Source organism: Ananas comosus, linkage group 20, assembly GCF_001540865.1.
Source record: "Ananas comosus cultivar F153 linkage group 20, ASM154086v1, whole genome shotgun sequence".
Classification (NCBI taxonomy): Eukaryota; Viridiplantae; Streptophyta; class Magnoliopsida; order Poales; family Bromeliaceae; genus Ananas; species Ananas comosus.
Genome location: NC_033640.1, coordinates 10,341,546 through 10,364,656, shown reverse-complemented (window position 1 = coordinate 10,364,656; position 23,111 = coordinate 10,341,546). Strand labels below are relative to the sequence as shown.

The window sequence follows — 23,111 nt, the reverse complement described above, 5'->3', positions numbered from 1 at the left end:
ACTACCCAGAATTATAAGGATCGATGTTTTGTTACGCATTGCTATAAATATGTAACCATAATGAAATGTTTCTTTGTATCATAATGCCCAAGTTTGGTTTGTATGGATAGTGATGTTTATAGATTAATTTTTAAAATTTCAGTTACTAAAACTACATTTTCTTGCGCTATTAATTGTCGAGATGTAGAATATCTACATGTGGATTAAAAGCATTAATCAGTTGAGATGATAATTAATGAACTTCATGTATACATGAACACTTTGAGTTGTTTTTTGGTTTGGAGAAATAAGTAAAGAAAAACATCTTCTCTATGTGCCTGTTTTTGTGAACTGAGTTCAACTGAGAAGTCACTTGCGCCACATTTATTTATCACTAATGAAGAGAAGGAATAAAATGAAGGTCAATTTGCTCTTGCAAACTTCTTATGAACCAAACAGCAGTTCTTCACAATGTTTTAATCGTGTCATACCAAACCCGTGATTGCTGATCAGTGTAGCCTCAGGTATAAGTCACGCTAACAAATTACTCCACGAAAACTACATCTGTATCTCATTTTAGACTTAGTTTGGTATTGAGACCTATCTGATGTTATTAGATAAAATGAAATTAGGACAAAAATATATAGAGATATGCTTCTGGATTCTCCGGTGGAACCACAAAAAAATGTATCATAATTAATTTATCATGATATACGGAATGTAATATTACGTACGGAAACAAACATAGTATTTTTCCATCGTACTTTCTCAACGTACGTAACTCAATCTCTCCACAATCCCAAACGAAATGTTGGTTTAAATTTCTAGCTAATTAACTAAATCGTAATTTTAAGTTAGTTTTAAGATGAATGGCTAAAATAGAGTGTAAACAAATTAAGTAGTTAGTTATTATATGATAGAGATGTTTGGCCCATGGTCTTTTTACTCCGAGTGATGGGCCGCATATGAGCCCATTATTGGCCCAAGCCATACACTTAAAAACAAAAACTCGCACGATCTATTAGCCACCCATCGGTGCACCAACGGCTCAGATTTATCCAAAGCTGTGGGATCAATGCGGAAGCACATAAAAGGACACGGCACACGGATTATAAAGAGTTCTCCTTCCCCCTTCTTATTTGTAATGCATTTTTTAGGGTTTCGCTCGTCCCTTTCTTCTTGGACGCTCGCTCCTCCCACCACCAACACCACCACCGCCACATTAAAACCCTAACATTAGGCCATGGATCCCGACCCCCCCGAGGGCCTCGACGGGGCCTCCGGCGGCGCCTTCCACCCCAACGAGGCGATCTCCGCCGTCCAGGACGAGGACCAGTTCTACGGGGAGGACGACGACTACGACGACCTCTACAACGACGTCAATGTCGGCGACGGGTTCCTTCACTCTGTGGCCCGTAGCGGCGGCGGCGGGGGCGCGGGGGGGTTCCCGGGGGAAGAGCCGGCGTGCCGTCCCCACGCGGCGGCGGCCCCCCCGCCTCCGACCGCGCCGGAGAAGGTCCAGGTCCAGATCCCGGGGATCGCCGGGGTTCCGAAGATCGAGAGGCCCTCCGCCGATAGATCCGTCGGTTTCCCCGATCAAGGTCTCAGGGGAGGCGTCGCCGCCGAAGCAGCGGCGGCTGTGGGGGCGATGGAGGAGGAGGAGGAGGTCGCGGTGGGACGACGACGCTGTTCGTTGGGGAGCTCCATTGGTGGACCACGGACGCGGATCTGGAGGCGGAGCTGAGCAAGTACGGGCCGGTGAAGGAGGTGAGGTTCTTCGACGAGAAGGCGAGCGGCAAGTCCAAGGGCTACTGCCAGGTCGACTTCTTCGACCCCGCGGCGGCCACCGCCTGCAAGGAGGGGATGAACGGCCACCCCTTCCACGGCCGCCCCTGCGTCGTCGCCTACGCCTCCCCCTTCACCGTCCGCAAGATGGGCGAGGCTCAGGTAAAGAACCACCACTCCACAATTGGCGCCGCCACGGCGACCCAGGCTCCGGCCCAAGCCCCGAAGGGCCGGGCGCCTCCGGTCGCTGGGAATTTCGGCCGGGGTGGGGGCGGGAACCCTGGAGCCGCTGTCGCTGCTGCCGGGGGCGGCGGCAGCGGGAATTGGGGAAGGGGCGGGATGGGGAACCGAGGGATGATGGGGAATATGCGGAATCGGTTCGGGCCGATGGGCGGAAGAGGGATTATGGGAAATGGTGGGATGGTTGCGCCGCCGCCGCAGCCCCCGTTGCTGCATCCGGGTGCCATGATGGGTCCAGGTTTCGGGTATGGTGGCGGGTTTCCGGCGGGCCATGCTTCCGCTCCGTTTCCGGGGCTGATGCCTTCGTTCCCTCCCGTTGTGGCTCCTCATGTTAACCCGGCTTTCTTCGGAAGAGGAGGAATGGCGGCGGCTGTGGCTGGCGGGGGCGGTGTCGGTATCGGTATGTGGCCGGATCAAAGCATGGGTGGCGGGTGGGGCGGCGAGGAGCAGTCGAGTTACGGGGACGATGCGGCTTCGGACCAACAGTACGGAGAAGGGAATTACGGCAAGGATCGGAGGCATGAGAGGGAGAGGGAGAAGGATGCGATGGAGGACCGACCGGAGCGGAAGTATCGTGATGATAGAGAGATGGGTCGGGAGAGGGAGAGAGAAAGAGAAAGAGAAAGGGATAGAGAGAGGGACAGGGAGAGGGAAAGGGAGAAGGAGAGAGAAAGGGACAGGTATCGAGACGAGAGAGACAGACATGGAGATCATTACAGGCACAGGGAACGCGAGTCAGAGCGTGACGATGATTGGGATAGAGGAAGATCGTCTATCGCAAGGAGCAAGTCGCGGGAAGTCGAGCACTCGAAGCGAAGGCGTCTCTCGCCCGAGTGAATGTCTACGTGGAAGGAAAAGAGAGTGAGAATTTGGCAGGTGTCCTTGTTTCTGTTTTCTATGTAGTCTGGTAGCAACTTTAGTTTACTTCGTGTTCTAGGAGATATCTTACCAGCAGTGGATGCAGGGGCCTTTCGTAGCAATTGTTTGAGATGTAAGTCTTTCTATTGCTAAATTTTGTACCAAATTCTTTTGTTTATTTCTATGTAATCATGCTTATGTATCTATTTATGTACATAATGGTCTGAAATGTCAGAAGAGTAGGGTCATAGAATGATGCTTCCATGTAAATTTGTATAGAAAAGTGCTCGAGGATTCATTATTCTTGATGCTCAAGGCATCTTCACCCATAGAAGTTGGGTTTGTTCATGCTTTGGTTTGTAATACAAAGTTGATCTTCTTTACTAGCAACACCTTACCTGAATGTTCCATGTATTCCGCAGCTGTGTAATGTTGGAAGCATGTATGTTTTACTGTTCATGTCGTCTTTTGTCTCTGTACTTGATTATGTAATTTTGCTCCTGATCTTGCATGCTAGAAGTTTGTAGCATTTTGCAGTAGGAATCGGCATAAAGGCACTTGGTTGGGTTGTCTGTACATAATAATCCTGTGTTTCTCGAATCTGTGGACACTCGAAATTTCAAAATCTTGTGTCTCTTGTCTTGAGAAAGTTTGCATATGTATTATGGGTAAAATGTTACCCAGTGCGGAAGCAAAAGTATCATTTCTGCGATTAGAAAAGATAAAATATGTAAGCATGCCAAAACATGGATGCTAAGTTCCCACCAAATGCTGGTGGTGTATGCCATCTTTAGCTTCAAGCCTGAACATAGGCTCTATTTTCGTTCTTTGTTCTTGGATTGGCTTTGGGTTCAAGATGTTGCAGTTGAGCTGCTGTAAATGATTTGTAGATTGAAAGATCAGTTGACAAACATCACCAAGTAATCTTCTAAGATATATCAAGCTTGTATACATATATTATTTGTCTAAAATTTGAAACACGACTCTTCTTGAAATCTTGTCTTCTCCTGGATGTTTCACTTTTCTTTGACGAGTAAACACATATTATACGTCACTCTCTCGGTCTCTCTTGACAACCACCGAAGTTGTCGCAAGGTGCCATCTGACCGTTTCTCTTATTTGGATATTTTTTGGCTAGTAATGATGCTTGTTGTCAGGTGATCAACGAGGACACTGATGCTATTTGCTGTTTATGTTTTTTAAGTTCACTTACACATCTTAAGTTTTCTCGTAAATTTTAGAGAGTCAACTATGCTAAGACTTAAATTTATGCTAATGTTTGGGTATTTTTAACATACTTCAAATGTGCCAGGATATTTGCTTTGTCCTTGGGAAATGTATATGTAGAGTCTTTTATGCCGATGGACTTGATTCGTTGTCCTTTATATTGCGTAGATTAACACCGTACGAATGATTTAATCTCTCAGCAAGGACATTGACGGAACGTAATCAACATACACAGAATGAATCTATTTCTAAAAAAGCATCTCCATGTTTGGATCTTGTTACTGTTTCTTGGTTTCGCTGTCAATCTATGTTGCTATAGATAAAGAAGTATTTACTTTGCCCTTTCGATTTTTGCAGCTTACATGCAGTTTGGAATCAGGTCTACAAGTTCAAGTTCGGGTCCCCTCGACTAAGGTGTAATTGCTGGCCCTTTTCAGAGTTTGGAAAGATCAAGTGAATAGCTCTAGTAGTGAATGTATTACGGTTCTAAGAACAATACTAGTCATTGTGTCTTTTAGCTACAAACCTTCTTGTTATTGATTGTATTATGCTACTCTCTCTTTTATTCTGCGCTTGTTTTGTTAACTCTTGGATGATGATGATGATGATGATGATGATGATGATGATGATGGTGCTGATGGCGAACACGAGCCGGTTTCAGTGAACGAGAGTTCGGTTCTCCATTCCGCTTTTTTATTGTACCATTTACTCTGTGTGTGTGTTTTTTTTTTTTCTGGAGAGGATGGTTTAGAGAGACGGAGTCGATACTGACTTAAGAGCCGGGTCGAACTTCAGCATTCTTTTATGATTGTTTGTATCTTGTAATTTTCTTTCTTGTTTTCACATTAATTCTGCTGCTCTCTCTCTCTCTCTTTCCCTCCCTCTTTTCCCCTCTGTTGTTGTTGTTCTTGTTGTTTTATTTTTTTTTCCCCCCCTTTTTGTGGGGAGAGGGAGAATTTGCTTTTGTTCTGTAAAGTGTACATATGCATATCAGGTGATGTAATCAAGTTGGTATGATAATGCAACTCTCAAACAGTTGAAAGAACTCTCTTACTGCAATGATTTTTTTTTTTTTTTTTTTTTTTTTTTTTTGGCTTTCAGTGTACCATGTGCAAAGTGTTCATTCATAGGATTGAAGTATGAAATGAAAAAAAAAATAAAAAAAATAAATGTATGGGAAGATGTTGTGGTGGAAAGGACCAGTAATAGGTTGTAATTGTTACTGATTCAAGGTTCTACTGATGTGACTAGTGGTTCAACCATCAGTACGGGCTTATAACTGTTATTGGTTTAAGGTTTTACTGATTTCGATGAAGCCCAAGTTCTACTTCGCCCACCCTCATTTTTCTTATTATTTTTCTTTAATCTGTACTACGTCTCCTATCCTTTTAAAAGTACGAAGGTTTTTTAATTTATAAATTATTTTCAATAATAGAATATCCGATTCGTCGATTGACTCCGTTAATTATAATCTACGTTAATAAAATTATTTAGAAATTAAACTTTATAATTTTTCGACATAATTTACCAAGTAATCAAAGGGTCTAAAAAATAACTATTTTAACAACCGTTGTGGCATGTTTGTATGTCCAATGGTGTAGAAAAATCTAAATTACATGAAAATTTAATAAAAAAATTTATTTAACATCAAGAGTAAAATGAAATTTAAGTCTTTTATGACTGTTTTTTAGAAGATTTTTATTCGCAGTCGTTCGTTTTGAGATTACTCATTCACTAGATAAACGAAATCAAAAAAATTATAAAATTTGGTTTCTAAATAGTTCTAATAGCATATATCATACCTAACGAAACTGATCATCGAATTGGACGTCTCATCATCGAAAAATTTGCAAGTATAGAAACTTTCTTATTTTCAAAAGTGCAAGAGCCAGCTCATTTTTCTTTCTATTTTTCTATTGTTTTCTATTCATTTGACTAAACTTCAATGTGAGAATAAAGTTTCAAAATTTAGAGTTCTAGATAACAAATATCGTTGAAGCATTAGGAACAACAAATTAAGGTTTGATCCAAGCAAAAAATATATAGATCTTGGGGGGGTATTACTTCAATCTAGAATAATACTCATATATGTGGCTAATCCTACTCCCATACAAAGGATATGACTATAATAAATGTACCAAAAATAATAGAATATACACTATCAAGTTCCTCTAAAATCATTATGGCACTAAAACAAGCACAAGTTGGTCTAGGAAAACATAGTTTACTTGCTTAAAAAAAGCTTGGTCTTTGATCTTGCATGTGCATGATGTGCAAATAGTTCATTTAGAAAATTATGGTCAATGCATGTACTTACATCCATAAAAGCTTAAATAAAAATAAAAAAAAATGAAACTTAAATATTTAAAAATAAAACTTAAAGATGACCATGTAGATTAATTAGAAGAAGATTCCCTTATGATTTTGTGCATTCCCATGCATGAGAACATGTAACACAGTTCACTGAGATATTGTGGAGAAGTTGTTCACATGATTGAAACTGTGGGTTTAAATGCACATTGCACTGTTGGACCAGAATACAATTGGACCAATCACTAATCACATAAATAGCTACAACAGCTAAGTAATAATGTCACACTTATATCACATTAGTTAATGAGGATTCAATGATAAGTGTTAATTAAATTAGTTGAACATGGGTTTCAGTCCCTGTAATCTTCTCTTTTGTCTAGTTGAAGCTAATATTAAAATAAATTAATGCCTAATTTACTTGGCTTCTCGAAAACTATAGCATTAGACTCCTAATGATATGTTGTTAAGAGCAAGAATTTAGATTACCTTTTTCGTTTTCGTATTTCAAAAAAAATATATTAGATTGAAGATCCTCTAACATGCATGCTGTTGATCTATATGATTTGCAATACAAAATGACTCATGATTTGAGTTGAACACATAAAAGGCTAAACATTTAATATATAGATATATCACTAGCATTATAAAGCTGTTACATCAAATATACTTTATAGTATATTTGATGTGACTTATTAAATTTAGCTTGCACATCTATCAAAAAGTTTCGGAAAAAAAAAAAAAGTCTTTTTCTATAAAAATTATTAATATGTCGATATTTATGGTACAGAATAATTTGATTGGTTAATGTACATCCACAACTAATATTAAAAATCCTCACTGTCACCTTATTCTCGCGCTTACGTCACCTCTGCCTCATCGTGATGAGAAAGTTTACACTGTCACACCTGCACCATATTATCAGTAACATACCGATCATATCTCTTTATTTAATAAAAGAATATAATAAAAATGTTTTTTATTAATTATAATGGGACATATCAATCCAGGAAATAATTCTATTGATTACGTACGCCACATCAGCAATATTTCAGATGCATTCTAAAGTTTTTCCAGGCTGATGGGTCCTAGTCACGCCACGTGTAGCACCTCCGAGGATGACACCTGTCACTGACAGCTGTTCTCCAACTCGCCACGTAATAACGTGTCTTGTCTCCTTTGTGGGGTCCACGTCATTTAGTGATTATATATCATTTAATTAATGATTCATTAACCTTAATTATATATATATATATATATATATATATATATATATATAATTATATATATATATATATAAATTAACCAATATATATATAATTTGATCTGTTGTATAGAATTATTTATGTGCATGATTTGAAGAAAATATATATATATATATTTTTACAAAAAAATTCGCATAGGTTACGAAGATTAAGGACCCACATGAGGGGTTTATTTCATGAAGTTTACGTGCATGGATTAAGCTTAGATATGTGAACTAATGATACACTTTTACACTTGTTACAGGTGAAAAAAAAAAAAACATGTTTGAAAAATAATTTTTTTCATTATTCATACATTAATTATAATTCCCCATGCCATTTGAATGATCTATATATATTCTGACACTGATAATATTCACATTTAGTGTTTTTTTATTACAAAATATTTGTCCAAAGTGTAATTCGAAAGTTAGGTTATTCTCCAAATTTACTTTATTTATTTTTATTAATGTTAATGTTTCATATTTTATTATTTTTGCCATCAAAATCAAACAATTATATATATCACAATTCCCGCCGGAATTTCGGGCTTGTTTTTCTCTATCCTTCCAATTAGATAGCATTTTTTTTCTTTATTTTTATTTTTTAAAACTCATTTTAAGGCATATTATATTGTGGCTCCCCCACCACGTCCAAAATTGTAAAAATATTTTGGTGAGACGTTTCTTTCGATGCTGGATACTTTTGTAAGATGCAGTGCTGCTGGATAAAATTATCAAAAAGTATATCTGAGAAAAATATAGTGTTAAGTATTACTGGTTTCTTTTAATTAAAGATAGAACCTTTAAATTGAAACTTTTGTTTTTGAATCTTAAAATTGTAGATTTTGTGTTTTACCATTGCAAGTTGGTCGTGTTGACTTTACTATAATGGATAGTATTTGTAAAAAATTTTCATTTTTTAATTTTAGAATCTTACTTCCGATTTCTATTACAGTAGAAGCATATTTTAAATTTGATCCTCCAAGTACTTTACTAAAATTATTTATTGCTGAATGCAAAAGCAGAAGCAGAGGCGCACCAAATAAGCATTTATTGAATTCCTTCCTTCTCTATGGTGGTGATTTAATGCATCCAACAAACAATTGGGTTGCCCTTTTTTGTGGTGTTTTCAATTTCAAAAACCAAATTTTTAATTCCCTCTCTCATTTGACTTCAACAATTCCCACTCTCTCTCCACCTCCTCTTCTAGTATTCTCTCTCTCTCTCTCTCTCTCTCTCTCTCTATAGTCTTATTCTACTGGGAGAGGCCTATGGCAGTAAAATAACATAAAAAGGAGGCCTTTTTGAGGTTCAAGTACAGATCCAAGGATTTTGATTACTTTATTCAATCCCCTCCCTTGAGTTCCATGCTGTTAATTCTTAATATTAACAGGTGCTTCTTCTATGTTTGGGGTTTTTTTGGCAGATATATTGGGCTCCTCTTCTTGTCTTTGGTCTCTTTGGAAGCACAGGGAGAGAGAGAGAGGGAGAGAGAGAGAGAGAGATTCAAAGGTGACTCATTTCTGGTACACTCCTCCTTTTCATTCATCTTTGCTTTTGTTTCAAAAATTGGTTTTTTAAGCCTTTTATGATCTCTATTTTTTAGTTTTCATTAGGTGGTTTTTGTGTTTTGGAGTCTCTAATGGATGGAATGTAACCCAAGAGGATTTTGGCCATGGAAAAAGGAGAAAGATTTTTGGGTTTTTTCTTCTCATCTCCTTTCTTTTTAGGTGTTTAATTCATATTAGAGGTTGAGACTTGAGAAGTGGGTATGCATCAATAGCCCTAGAAGTTTCTCTTTCCTTCTTGTTCTCTCTCTCTCTCTCTCTCTCTCTCTCTCTCTCTCTCTCTCTCTCTGTGCTGTGGACCACATACATACCAGCTTTATGCCAAACTGGTATATTTTTGTTAGGTTGGTGCTATGATGACCATTAGATTCCCTTTCTGTTTTCTAGTGTATTGGAAAAATGGGGGTTCTATCCTTCTTTTCTCATGTTATATTTTGCCCACAAGTTACATGTTTTTACTTCATCATAACTGTAGTTTTGATTGAATCTCTTTTCTCTGCAATGGACTCTATGACAAGAATTTAAGTGTTGTGACATGGAGCCGTGTCGAGAACATGTTGGTATGGTATGACACAGCGCGTACTGAGCTATACTGATTATATTGACACATTATGGTGTAGAAGTGTTTATCTTCTTTGGCGTCGATATATCTAAATTACTTATTATGTATTCTTATAAAATCTTCTGCATGGAGGTCGTATCGTGTCGATAGTTTATTGGTATAGCCCGTGCCGATGGGCTCTCAAAATCTTGCTTGATGACCTCTGCAACAATGTGTGATGCCGCCAAACTTTTTCCATCATGTATAGATCCTTCTTCAATGTTCCAATAGAGTTTACACTTGCAACCCTTTTCTCCTTTTCTTCACGAGTCGGAATTCCTCAAATAGCAGGTGCTTGTTCATAATCTTTAGTTGAATTTTTTTCCGGAGCGGCTTCGTGTTTTGGTCTAAGTTGCTAAATTTCTTTCTAGTTTTTCCTGTGCTTATTTTTCAAATATATGTAGGTGTATGTAGGTGCACAAAGTCCAACTTTTTCGTATTACATAAGAAGTGTTTATGTTGTATGACTCGGTTGTCCATCTGGGGTGACAAAGAAACCTGGAATTTAGTGGCTAAAGACGTAAACGAGGGTAGCGATTTCCGCTTCTTGTAAATGTGGCGTAGCGGCGGCTATTGACAAATTACTACGTTTCTCACCTTATTCGATTTCCACCGATTCTGAAGCTGGTTTCAATTCATTTAACTATATAACATTGGAGACTGAGGGTGAACATTGATCTATAGTTTTTAGAATCATACTATTTAAGATTGGCGAAAAAAAGAAAATATAGTGTTCCAGTTGTAGCTTCATATTGCCGCTATTAGTTAACAATCGACTTGATTTTTACATGGCAGGAAACTTGAAGCTCTGTACTGCCCGATTAAACCGTTACAGATTGAACATGCATTGAGCTAGGATCCAAACCATGAAACTGGGTAATTGATAGGATGTTTTTCTTGTTCTTTTTCTTCTTCTTTTTTTATATCTCATTTATAGGCACTTGACTGATTTTCTTTTTGCTGTTATTTTACAACCAATTTAAGTATCATCTAGTAAGTTGTCCAAATGCCTTCTGTAATTTGGAAATTTTCATAGAACAACTTCGATACAAGATATGTCGTTTGAGGATCCTGCAGTTTTTGCATGGTTTGTTCCCAATTTGTTTGCTCTTAAATATTTGTTGAGTTGTAACTTGGCCAATTCTCTGCAGTATCATTACAGTGCCTTCATATTCTCATCGTTTAACACTTCGAACTCTTCTTTTTCCCGCTTAATGCGTTATTTATCATTTATATATAAGAATACGTATGCCTGCATGCAGATGGGGAACAGCCCTACCGTCAAAACGATACTCGTGATGTTGCCTCCAAAGTAGATAGACCAGATGGCAAACTGTCGACGATCGATATATTTAAAGTTGAATCTCTATGGGAAGACTTTGGGGAACCGATTGATGGGAATACAGCTGGACTCGTTGTAGAAGAAAAACGCTTTTCCATTGAAAAAGCTGCTGTGGAGACTGAGTTGTCGAACATGGTTGTTTCTCTTGATAACAGTGCGTCTGAAGTTGTCAAGGACATATGTGTCGACGAAGGGTTGCATTCTCTCAATTCCAACTTTGATCATTCTGCGGCGAACGGAAATCATCGTGATATTATGAAAGAAATTACAGACGGTGCAGCAGCAGGAATTACAGGTGATATGGAATCGAGATCTGTAAATGGACCCTTGGATAGCAATAGCGGTGCAGAACACTTTTTAAGCGATTCGTTTAGCAGTGGGGACAAGCCAAAAGCAGCTGAAGAGATTACAGGTGATATCTGTAGCGGGAAGATCAGTTTAAAGGATTTACTGTCTGCCAATGATTGTGCCTCAGAGCCCCAGAAATCGAGCCCTATCAGTTTAAACTTCAGCAGCAGCGATCGTAAGCGATCTTTCAACAGCAGAACAGTTGAGCAGGTATCTCAGTTTATAGTACGGAAACTCGCGCTTTTGTTTTCTTCTTCAATACATGTGATACGAATCTTCGCTTATTTTTTTTACCGCAGGATACAGTGAAGGAATACTACGCAGTCACATCTGTCGCATCTGAAGCTGCTACGCTCAACCAAACAAGTAAAATCAAGGAGAGTCCTACTAACGGAATCACAAAGGGCTCGCTAGAAGATCGTTCCGGTACCATTACTGTGTTTTTAAATAAAAATGAGTCCAGCCAAAGTAGCGCGCCAAGTGCGCATATTGCTAATGGCTCAACACTATTTGAGCCAGTCGAAGCAAATTCCTATGATGATGGAGTTGATATAGACGACTTTAATCCGAGGGCCAGAGAGACAGGTGGAATGGATGGGGGCGAAAGAACTACTAAAGATAGTGAGCAACTTAATCGCGCTGAAAAGGGTCCTGCCGTTGACGGGTCCAAAGTCGACGGTGCGACAAATTCAGTTCGAAATTCTGTTCATCACTATGACGGGGATATGATAATGTCTGGACCTATCATTTCATCTGGCCCAAAAGCTTCGTCCGGTCATATACCGTATTCTGGAAGTATCTCTCATCGGTCGGATAGTAGCACGACGAGTACTCGCTCCTTTGCATTTCCCATGTACGTAAACAAAACCGACGATTTTGTAGACTAGCTAGTGTTGCTTGAGCACTGTGGCCAAATTTGAACATTGTTATGGTAATGATCTCTAATCCATAATGTTTTGTGTAACATCACATGTTTATTGTATTACGTTTTTCGCAGACTCCAAACCGAGTGGAACACTAGCCCGGTGAAAATGGCGAAGGCGGATCGGGGACGCTTCCGGAAGCACCACGGCTGGAGAGTGGGACTCTTCTGCTGTAGATTCTGAATAGCTTGTTCCATTATTTATCATCCAAATTTTCGAACCTGGTTCTGAAACCTCAGTTTTAATTTCCTGCCTCTACTATCCTGCTTTATTTATTCCACAGCAGGTTAATTGTCTGGGTTATGTAAGCAGAAATGTGGCTTTTATTCTTCTTTTTTTTTTTCTGTAAAATTTGAGTTTCTTTGGAACAAGGGACAATTTGAGATGTCGCCATTTTATAATGTAAATACGTTGAGATTTATGCGGTTGATCTGAGAGCAATTCTATGGTGGTAATGTACTGAATCTTTTGTTGATTAGAGCAATGCTATTTATACACTCAACGTGGCTGTAAATTTTACACACACTATTGAAAAGTAAACGTTTTCATGCCAGTCTCGTCACTTCTTATTCATACATGATCTCTCCAGACCAGGGCCGGGCTGTGTTGTAGCTGGGCTCGACCCATGGCGGCGAAATAAAAATATGCTACATCACATGATTTATTATTATTATTTTATGTGATAAAGTTTAATAGGGCTGATAATAGGCCTAGGCCTGTTTACAGCCCATCGGGTGAAAAACCGGGCCAGATCCGGTTATATTCTCACCCCAGTCCCGGCCCAATTCGGCCCATTAACATACCATTTCTACTGGATCGTTCAACCATTGTGTGAATTAGTCCACAACTCATCCCTGGACCACACTGTGAGATTTGGGGGTGACGTGGCGAAGCGGGTCCATGTAAAATACACTTTTTTGGGTGGAGGTGATCGGTCCATCCTACAATCAACGTCGTAGACCTGGCGCAGGCAATAATATCTCATGTCAAAATGGACGGCCCAGATCTGAGCATCAATTTCAATACACCCGGAGTAAGGAGGAATCGTCTCGGCTCCCTCGGAGTCCGTCACCCTCGCAGGTCAAAATTCCCCGTGTTTATTATACGCCTAATCCTTGTACCATTATCCCATTTCTCTCTCTCTCTCTCTCTCTCTCTCTCTCTCTCTCTCACGACGACGACGACGAAGACGAAGACGAAGAAGAAGCTCGTAGGAGGAGGAGGCGAGAGAGGAAGAAGGGGCTCTAATGGATCTGTGGGAGAGGGCTAGGGTATTCGCGGGGGAGGCAGCGAAGCGGTCGCAGGAGATCTCCATGGAGGCGGCGAAGCGGTCGCAGGAGCTCACCATGGGCGCCGCGCGCCTCTCGCAGGAGCTCGTCTCCGAGACGGCGAAGAAATCGCGGGAGATCGCGGCGGAGGCGACGAAGAAGGCCGATCTCCTCCGCTACGAGGCCCTCCGCGCCGCGGGGCAGATCAAAACCCTAGCTTCTGATATCCCCATCCCCCCGATCCCCCCGATTCCCCCTATCCCGTCCATCTCCGCTGGATCCGGATCCGGATCTCCCGCCGCCGATGACGAGCTCAAGCGGTTCGGGGTCACGGAGGAGCTCAGGGAGTTCGTGAAGGGGATCACGATCAGCACCTTCCGCGATTTCCCCATGGAAGGTTTTGGTTTCGATCGATCTCTTCTCTTTGTTTGATTTTAGGTTCACGATTGGATTCCCGTGGTGTTTGGATCGAAGAAATGGCGTATATAGATTAGTGTCATTTGAAGTTGTTAATTTCATTGTGTTAGTAATGTAGTGAGTTCTCTTGCGTTCCTATTGTTATTGAAGTTGTTAGGAATATTTTCCTGTTCCTCGTTGGAATTTGATGTTGTTTGCCCAATTTAATGCGGAGTGTTCTGTTCTTTTCATGTGTAGATGAACCAGAAATATCTGAGGTTCCTACAGTGTCAAATGTTCGGCAGGATCTTAGCGAATGGCAAGCGAGGCATGCTACTCTTGTTCTCTCAACTGTTAAGGTTAGTCTTATCATCAGCCTTTAGTTGATTTTATCTAGTTTTCTGTTTACTTTGAATAGTGTTTTGCTTAACTTGGTTCCTGAAGCTGATAGACAATATTATGAACTTGATGTTTCTCATGTAAACTAAACATGGTAATATGTAGATATATGTTTATAGGATTTTACTTGACGTTCCTGATCTAAATTAAAAATAGTTTACATGAAGTCGCGGTTCTAGATAAAGTTTCAACCTTGTCGGAGTTGTATGTCGTTGCTACCATTTGAGCAATCATCTTTCCAAATATTTCTGTAGTCACAGCAAACAGGCATATTTCTGTAGTCACAATTGGCAAAATTGTAACTTTTATGCGCCTACCTTCATTGTCCTGCTTCTTTAGATCATTATTGCATCTGCATTTGTCTCACCACTTTGTAATTGGAGAAACTTATCAATAGTTGTGCTTTGAGGTTTGGATTACTTCATTCAATGATTGGTTTTTGAAGAGACTGTATCTGAACAAATTATTTTTGTGTTTCAGGAAATATCAAAATTCAGATATGAGCTATGCCCGCGCTACATGAAAGAGAGAAAATTCTGGCGGATATACTTCATACTAGTGAACACCTATGTGGCTCCGTAAGTTTCTCCTGTATTCCTACTGTTTTATCTGTGGGCATGTCGAGTTAACACTTTTAACTTGTATTCTTTGCAATTGGTTAGGTATGAGAAACAATACATGGATGAGTTAAAGATGAAATCAGAGCAAAAGAAAGATGATGGGGTGAAGGAAACTTTGACGAGTGCTCAAGCTACTAAGACGGCAGAGAAGGATACAAAGTTGCAAAGCAAGGCTTCGACCTCATCAAACGCAGAGCACGATTTGGATATCTTTCTTCTTGGAGATCTTGGAAGTGATGATGAGGGTCCAGGTAGCAATTTCCTTTCATATACATGTTTTTCTTCCTTGATAATGAAATGTGAGCTTTCCATGTTCCAAAGATAAATGTAAATATTTTTGAGAGGAGCAAAGAATTCTTTTTTTTTTTTTTGTTAATTCAGTTTAAATAATCTGCTTTTTTCAGATGTTCATGATGATGCTGAGGATAATTTTGATGACGATTTTGATAAGATTGACAGCACCTCGGTAAGTTTCTCGTTTTGTACCTATGCTTATTAGGTGCCCTTCTTTTATCTTTTTTTCTTCTTTGTCTAAACATATGAAGATTATAACGGCTGACAGTTTGTCCGGCCTTTGAGTTAGGTTTTTGGGGAGAAAAAGGTTGATTATCCGGACATTGAAGTCCACAATTTTTATTTTTTGGGCTGAATGACCAGTTTTTCCGTCCTTTGAGTTAGGTTTTTGGGGAGAAAAAGGTTGATTATCAGGACACTGAAGTCCACAGTTTTTATTTTTTGGGCTGAATGCCCAGTTTGTCCGTCCTTTGAGTTAGGTTTTTGGGGAGAAAAAGGTCGATTGTCAGGACATTGAAGTCAATTTTTATTTTTTGGGCTGAAAGTATTGTTTATTTTGGTTCTGATTAAATAGGACTATTCATGAGATGCTTTCGAATTTAGACTTTTCTTTATTGTCACAATTTTAGCTAGCCATGTTAGCTTCTGATATAATCACCTCATGTTCTCTTTTTCTGCCTCAGAAAATAGGTATATTGTTGAGCATATTCCATCTATATCTGAGCCTGCTTTTGGGTTCATGACTGGATCTCAACCTGATTTTGAATTTATATGTAGGGATGATGAACGAACTTGATTGAATATTAGGTTTGATATTAGATTAGTGTTGGTTGATTTGACAGATGTTATCAGCTGTATCAATTTCAACTTGTTTGTTTGCTTGACTTTTGTTGCTATTCAAGAGGCCATTGCTTGAATAATTTTAGATTAAGAACGCAGACTAAATCGGACATCAATCAGTTTGCTTGAGTTTAGCAAGAGTTGAGGACTAGAGGAGTGATTCTGCCGAAACAATTTTAGATGGGAATTATTATTACAACACATAGTCCATATATAGCATAGGGATTGCCCAAGCATTGATTGATATAGCTGTACTATAGTGATTCTCAATTGCGACGCCCTAAATGTCATAATTACACCTACATTCTGGATCCATTGAGAAACTGGATTCATACTCAGTTTCGCACAAAGATATCATTTTAATCATGCAATACTTCGTAACAATGATGATAATCCTGTTTTTGTTTTGCAGGGCCTGGAAAGTGACGAAGAGAACAAAAAACATAAGGACTCGAAGTAAAATGGCCGACGCATGCACTAGGTAACAACATGTTCTCGAATTTGGAAAAGGTGTCACTTGATAGAATAGCCTCTTCTTTGCCCCCAACACTTATATTTGTGACGGCGCACATCTCACCGCTTCAGTAATCCTGCTTTCTATTGTATAGTCGTATATTTGTTCATTATTTCAATGAATTCAAAATGCTGTTCGATGTTCTCCTTTTCGTAGAGCACTTTGATTTCTCAATCTTTTTTTTTTTTTTTTCTTCCTTTCTTTTTTCTCGCCTCTGTGTCATCTGTTATTGCCGTGACCATCCATATTACTGGTGTTTGTTTTTGGTGCATTTTTATAGTTAAATTGGTTTAGACTTGGTTTGGTTCTTTCCGTGTGATATTTCCGTTTTATATTCAAAGTTCCTTTATATATATATTATATATAATTAAGGAGTTATCCAATTTTTGTTAAAACATGCATAGGTTGGTGCTAATTAGAGAAAGGATACGCCAAACCATCTTATGGCGTAACTTGTTATTACATTGTAGCTTGGTGATTGAGATGGAACTATAATTATTTTATTTTATTTTAAAATTTTTCACGGGACAAGGGTCATAGGCTTTCCAAACTCCAGAAACCCCGAAAACTTCAAATCTGGAGCTTAGATTCTCAACCGAAGGAGTACTTAAACTACTTATGCGAAGGTGGATTGGTAAAAATGTTAGATTAAGTGGACCAAGGGAAGATTAGGAAATCAGGGGTGGAATTAGATATACATATACTTGTGGCTAATGACTAATGAAGCTATTAATTTTAACAGCTAAAAACGATTGTCTCTCCTTTTGATTTATTCGGCATATAATTTGTTTCGCACGTAAAATACATGTGATATATCTAAATCCTAATTTATAGCCGTGTGGAAATACTGTACCTCGTCGATGGTCGTTGAATCAATGGATTTTGTTTTTATCTGTAAGAAAAGAATTTAATGCATTTGTCGTAACTAGGTTAGATCGAGCGCTAATTATTTGTTAATAAAAAAGGTATAGCCACTCATTTGTGTATTTCTTTCTTTATTTTAATTTTTAAAATAAAGTAAATTCTCCTCCTGTAATCTACAACTGATTACGCACAATAAAGATAAATTTGCTATAAATTACGTAGATACGCTATAATACTACGTACAACGGTTAGATACATAATTAACAAAAGAGAAAAAACATAGCAAGTGGCAAAGAATTTATTGGTTGGTACTCGAAATCCAAGTTCGAATTCTAGTTGATTCACATTTCCAGCTAAGTTTATTTTTAAATGAAATAAACGAAGCAGATAGCGTGCTACCTATCTTTCAAAAAAAAAAAAAAAAAAAAAACCAACTCTTTTTCGCAAAAGGCTAAAAATCCGCATACAAACTATTATGCGGTCGTGGCCGCGGAGTGCGGTGTGGTCACTACTCGGTGAGTGTAAGCGAATTCACCCCATTTCTATACTCGAAGAATAATTTAAAATCGCGCTACGAAATGGACAAAGATTCGAAGAGGGGGTGGGTGAGCTCACCGATTTACGCAGCCTGCGAAGAAAACGCGGGCCGGACGAGTCCAATCCTTTATTGGGCCGGTTGTGGATGGAAGTGGGCCTCGTCCAAGCCCAACATCCACATTTGATAAGCCTTTTTTTGGGCTGTTTCGTTTCCTTTTGCCCGAAATGGCTTGGTATTATATCGTACGGCAAACCTTCGTTCACATATCCGGGATATGTAGTGTCTTATACATACATATGTTTTTTTTTTTCCGCTTTACTTTTTCTACCTGGCTAGTCTGGCGGCTTATTGGTGGATAATTTGATGAGAAAAAAATAATATGATTTTTAGGAATTAATTTTTCGATGCTTTAGCGACTATTAGACGAATTCGTAAAATGATGAGAGAATGGGTTGAATTTGCAGCTTTAGATGATATGTGTTTTGAGGGTGGGTTGTAACCTCTTGGTTAAACTTAACAGCAACCATTAGATTTAGATGGTTAAATCACTAGTGTATGCCTTCATGCTCCTAATAATACACAAGACCTACTCTCTCTCTCTCTATATATATAATAATTGCCTATATATATATATATATATATGTAGAGAGAGAGAGAGAGGGAGCTAGGCACCTATACTATCTATAATACCAGAGCAATGGTATTATAGTCCCATTTTCAACTTTAGAATGCTTAAATTAACGATACATACAGTTAAAACTGATTTAGAGTATTTCAAGTTTTTAAAAATAAAATTATATATATATATATATGTATGATGATGATGATGGTGATGATGATGCAGGACTAACCCAATTTTTGTTAAAACATAGATTAGTGCTTTTAATTGACAAACTCCTTTTTATTCAGTTGGAGGGTCTAATTAGAGAGAGGATACACCAAAACATCTCATGGCGTAAATTGTTATTAGACTGAAGCTTGGTGATTGAGCTCGAACTATAATTATTTTATTTTATTTTTTTTATGGGACAGGGATCAGGAACTTAGCCTCTCAACCAAAGGAGTAGCTAAACTGCTTATGCTAAGGTGGATTGGTAAAAATGTTAGATTAAGTCGAACAAATCGGACATCACCATGGAGCTCGATCGGAGTATAAGGTTTCCGGGATTAGGTCGAGGGAAGAATGGGTCGTGGCCCACTCCCGGACCATTAACAGCTCGAGCTCGCACGAAATCGAGTAAATGCATTGGAAGCTATCTATAATTTTGATTTGATCAGAAATGAGATTAACAACCAATTAATCCAACTGCAGGTTGAGATGTGGGTGTAAGTTCCAGAGGAAATTCACAGCATTTCATAGACAAACAAGAATAGCATCTTGCACATGTATTTCAAACATACATATGAGAAGGAGACAAACACAAATTGCTCTAAGAAGCCACAAACCTACTACTATCCTTACCTTGGTGTATCTTTTATGCAATGCAGAGAACAACTATACATACATGCAGGAAAACAAATTAAAGAGAAGTTTACACTCTACACAGGTACATCTAAAAGTATATTTAACATTTGAATAACTAGCTAGTTCTGAATATCTAATACAAGCCTCAAGCTAGTTCATCACTGCCAAAATTGCCCTTTTTAGTGTATGATGATCATCATAACCATGATTGGGCTATACTAGCTTAAAGCCATGCATTATTCCACAACCCTTTTTGTGCAAGATTATCCTATTGTTTGACTACAAAGAACATTATAATACATATAAATATATATATATTCTAACATAGCCCTATAATATTTGTAAGCAAAAAGGATAGTATCTAGAACAAGCTAGAGAGAGGTGTTCCTCTCTCACCAAAACTTTTCTTTTGTTTTTTCTTTGGGGGACACATCTAGGGTTTGTTGCCGAATCGCTTTACGGGTACATTGTTGTTGATCGGTGGCCGATGACGGGCCCTCGCTTGGTAGTCCTTGTTGAGCATATTGAACATCACTGTAACTGGGTCTAGTTGTTTCTGGTGTTCAAATCTCTGAAATGGAATTTGTGATCCATTTGGAGGGTCTACATGGAAACTCCCTTTAGATTTTGTGCTAAAATTGCTTCTGAATCCCTGAATCAGATAAAGCGAAAATAATCAGAACTAATTAGTATCAAATTGAGAATTGGCATAACTAATTAGCATAGTTATAGTTATAGTATATAGTGTCTTAATTGCTTTGTAAACAAAAAACTTTTATGGAAATCTTTTTTTTTTCGTAATGTGTAGATTAATTAACTTGTTGATTAAGCTAGTCAAAATGATCTATTTGCATTCATGTTTTGACTAGATGTTCAATATTTTTTCGGAAAATATTTGTAACAAAACTTGTGGAGCATGTAAATGATTAACATAGTCATATTATTGCGTGTTTATTTGTGAGTGTGAGTGTTACAGAGAGAGAGAGAGAGATAAAACCTTTGCATCCATTCCTTTAGTCGCTGAATCCGCTGACTTCTTAATAGAGTTATTAGCCTTTCCTGCATTCAGAAAATCAAGTATTCAAATTGAACAACAACCAAGTATATATCTCTTTCTACATCACACACACGCACATACTCTTTGCTATATAAGATAAAAGGTAAAATAAAAAAAAAATGATCAAATCCTAATCCTCAAAGCTTATGTTTCAGATAGAAGCATAATAAGCTAAAATGATGCTAAAACAATAACAAAAATCTGCAAAGATCCTTGGTTAATGCAGATATATCAATTCCTCTCAACATATATTATATAAGAGTGATCAATTCATACAAATACACTATAGGGTTCTGTCATTTTACAATGAACCACCTATAGGACATGATAAAGGGAACTTAACAAAACAAAACAAAAAAGAAGAAGAAGAAGAAGAAGAACCTAAACTAAACCTATGAGTCTATGAGAAAGAGAGAGTGAGTGGCATAAGTAGCCTTTTTAGTTTACTTAGTTGTTCTTTGGGGGATGAGTCTTGGGTGCATGGTAATCAGAACTGAAAGGTATGAGACCAACCAATTTGACCCTGGAAGGGAGTTTTCTACCACTCAACCCATGACCCACTAAGTTCAACTCCTCCCCCTTGTCTCCACTGTGATCATCATATTTTCCAACAGAAGGGTTTGCACCTGTGTTGGTTGGGCCCTTGTTCACTCCCACTACAGCTTCTTCATCCTCCAATACATGATTTCCTCCACCCATCTTCCTAATCCCTCTCAGCCATCTACTACTCCTCATCGCGTCGCGAAGTTCCTGCTAACCAAAAAAATGAATCAGGAAAAAGGGGGAAAACAAAAACTAGGCTAAAATACAGTGTAAAATACACATCTTTCATTACTATACTGCGACGCATGATATAATATTACATTCACTAGGTTGATACTGACAAAACTTGCCAAATGACCACTGGGTGCATATATATATCAACCTTCATGAATGTAATTACTGTATCATCCAGCGATAAATGTGAAACGCGAAAAATACTCAGAGAGATAAATTGTGAAAAAGAGTGCAAGTTTTATGAATAATAAAACCAACCATGTTGCCACTGTTCTTTTGGTCATCTTTTGCTACCATCCCAACCACTGCAAATTAGAAAAGACTATATATAAGGCTCAGCAAAACCTTTTTCTTATTTTGCTTTATGTATAAAGGAAAATGGTGGAAGGAAAAGAAGAAGAGGAAGAAGAAGAAGAAGAAGGAGCTCACCATGATGGGCTAGCAAAAGCCCTAGAAGAAGACATGATGGTCTTATGCAACCCATGACCCTTTCTATCTCTCCTTTAGATGTGTTTGGTCTCAAAATGCAACAAAAAGAGAAGAGAGGAATGAGAGGGGGGTAAGTGGGCTTTTATAAAGGAGGCAAACCAAGCTAATTACAAAGTAACAATAGTTAAGTCAAAGCTAGGATTCCCACAACACTCCTCTCTCTCTCTCTCTCTTCTCTATCTCTTATTATTATTTTTAAAAGTTTGCTATGGGTTCTCTATGATATTATCTTTATATATCATTAATGCGTTACTATTTACAATAGAGGAATCTAAATGGTTCATACATATAGTCCGAAATGTTTCTTTAAACTGCAATGTATACATATATCAACAACATTATAGGGCACTCTTTTGTGGATATATATTACGAGTCCTCAAAAAAATTGTCTTTATTCACTATTAATGTATTAGCATCCATCAAATGGAGCATTTAATTACAGTATAAACATATGAGTCTGTTAGCTAGCACATCAATAATATAATAAATTAATTAAACACTCTCTGGAAGGAAAAATTCTAGAATGCAACGGGTATATTAGTGACGTGGCGTAACAAACCAATCAAATTAATCATTTTAAGAATATATGTCCCATCATGATTGTAAAAAAGTATTTTTATTGTACTTTTGTTTGAAAAGAAGAAATGTGATTGACTTGTTATTGATGACGTGGTGCAAGTGTGACAGTGTAGAATTCCTCCTCTGAAAGGGGGCCGTCCAAATTGGTTTCCCATTTTTAAATAGTTCTTGGATGCACTTTTCTATGTATTGGTCTTACTTTGTGTACTTGGATCAGCTAGAACCATAAAGCAAAGTTAAAAGCTTTTTTAGAGAGACAAAAAAAAAAAAAAATGATCAATGACTAGTAGTCCTTAAATTTAATATGTGGTGAAAGTAGCATGGCGTGGAATGGAAGATACTGGTGTGTTCTGTGCCTGTCGACCCCCATGCATGCAACGAGCATGGGGGGGTGAGGTTAAAATTGCCAACCCACCAACTCAATCTAGGGTTTTGGAAGCTAACCCTAAATTAAAACTATAATTATAGTTGGACCCAAGTCCCCATGATATATATATGTAATGTGCCTATTTATGTATCTTTTTGGTTGGATCTAGCTTAATTAATTAGTATCTTGATCATGCCACTTCATATTCATAAATAAC

At 38.3% G+C, this 23,111-nt stretch overlaps 4 protein-coding genes across 5 annotated transcripts; 3 read left to right on the top strand and 1 right to left on the bottom strand.

Annotated features, from left to right (window-relative positions):
* Nucleotides 1,090–5,134, top strand: LOC109725846 (cleavage and polyadenylation specificity factor subunit 6-like). Its single transcript, XM_020255240.1, is given in 3 exon segments — nt 1,090–1,624; nt 1,627–2,995; nt 4,447–5,134. Coding segments are annotated over 2 exon segments (1,617 nt in total). The 5' UTR covers nt 1,090–1,222; the 3' UTR covers nt 2,842–2,995; nt 4,447–5,134.
* Nucleotides 8,932–12,929, top strand: LOC109725996. Its single transcript, XM_020255418.1, has 5 exons — nt 8,932–8,960; nt 9,072–9,157; nt 11,077–11,714; nt 11,804–12,357; nt 12,502–12,929. Exons 3-5 carry the CDS (start codon nt 11,289–11,291, stop codon nt 12,608–12,610), a joined length of 1,089 nt encoding a protein of 362 aa, XP_020111007.1. The 5' UTR covers nt 8,932–8,960; nt 9,072–9,157; nt 11,077–11,288; the 3' UTR covers nt 12,611–12,929.
* LOC109726006 lies at nt 13,507–17,066 on the top strand. Of its 2 annotated transcripts, XM_020255433.1 has the most exons (6): nt 13,530–14,092; nt 14,350–14,450; nt 14,971–15,068; nt 15,153–15,361; nt 15,515–15,576; nt 16,657–17,066. In XM_020255433.1, the coding sequence occupies exons 1-6, from the start codon at nt 13,675–13,677 to the stop codon at nt 16,702–16,704; spliced, it is 936 nt and encodes a 311-aa protein (XP_020111022.1). In that variant the 5' UTR covers nt 13,530–13,674; the 3' UTR covers nt 16,705–17,066. The 2 variants fall into 2 exon arrangements, with proteins under 2 accessions (XP_020111023.1, XP_020111022.1); XM_020255434.1 differs by lacking the exons at nt 15,153–15,361; nt 15,515–15,576; nt 16,657–17,066 and having other exon boundaries at nt 13,507–14,092; nt 14,971–15,072.
* On the bottom strand, nt 19,796–21,911 carry LOC109725413. Its single transcript, XM_020254595.1, has 5 exons — nt 21,889–21,911; nt 21,718–21,764; nt 21,309–21,432; nt 20,623–20,684; nt 19,796–20,277 (listed from the first exon to the last, which is right to left on the bottom strand). Exons 2-5 carry the CDS (start codon nt 21,754–21,756, stop codon nt 20,059–20,061), a joined length of 444 nt encoding a protein of 147 aa, XP_020110184.1. The 5' UTR covers nt 21,757–21,764; nt 21,889–21,911; the 3' UTR covers nt 19,796–20,058.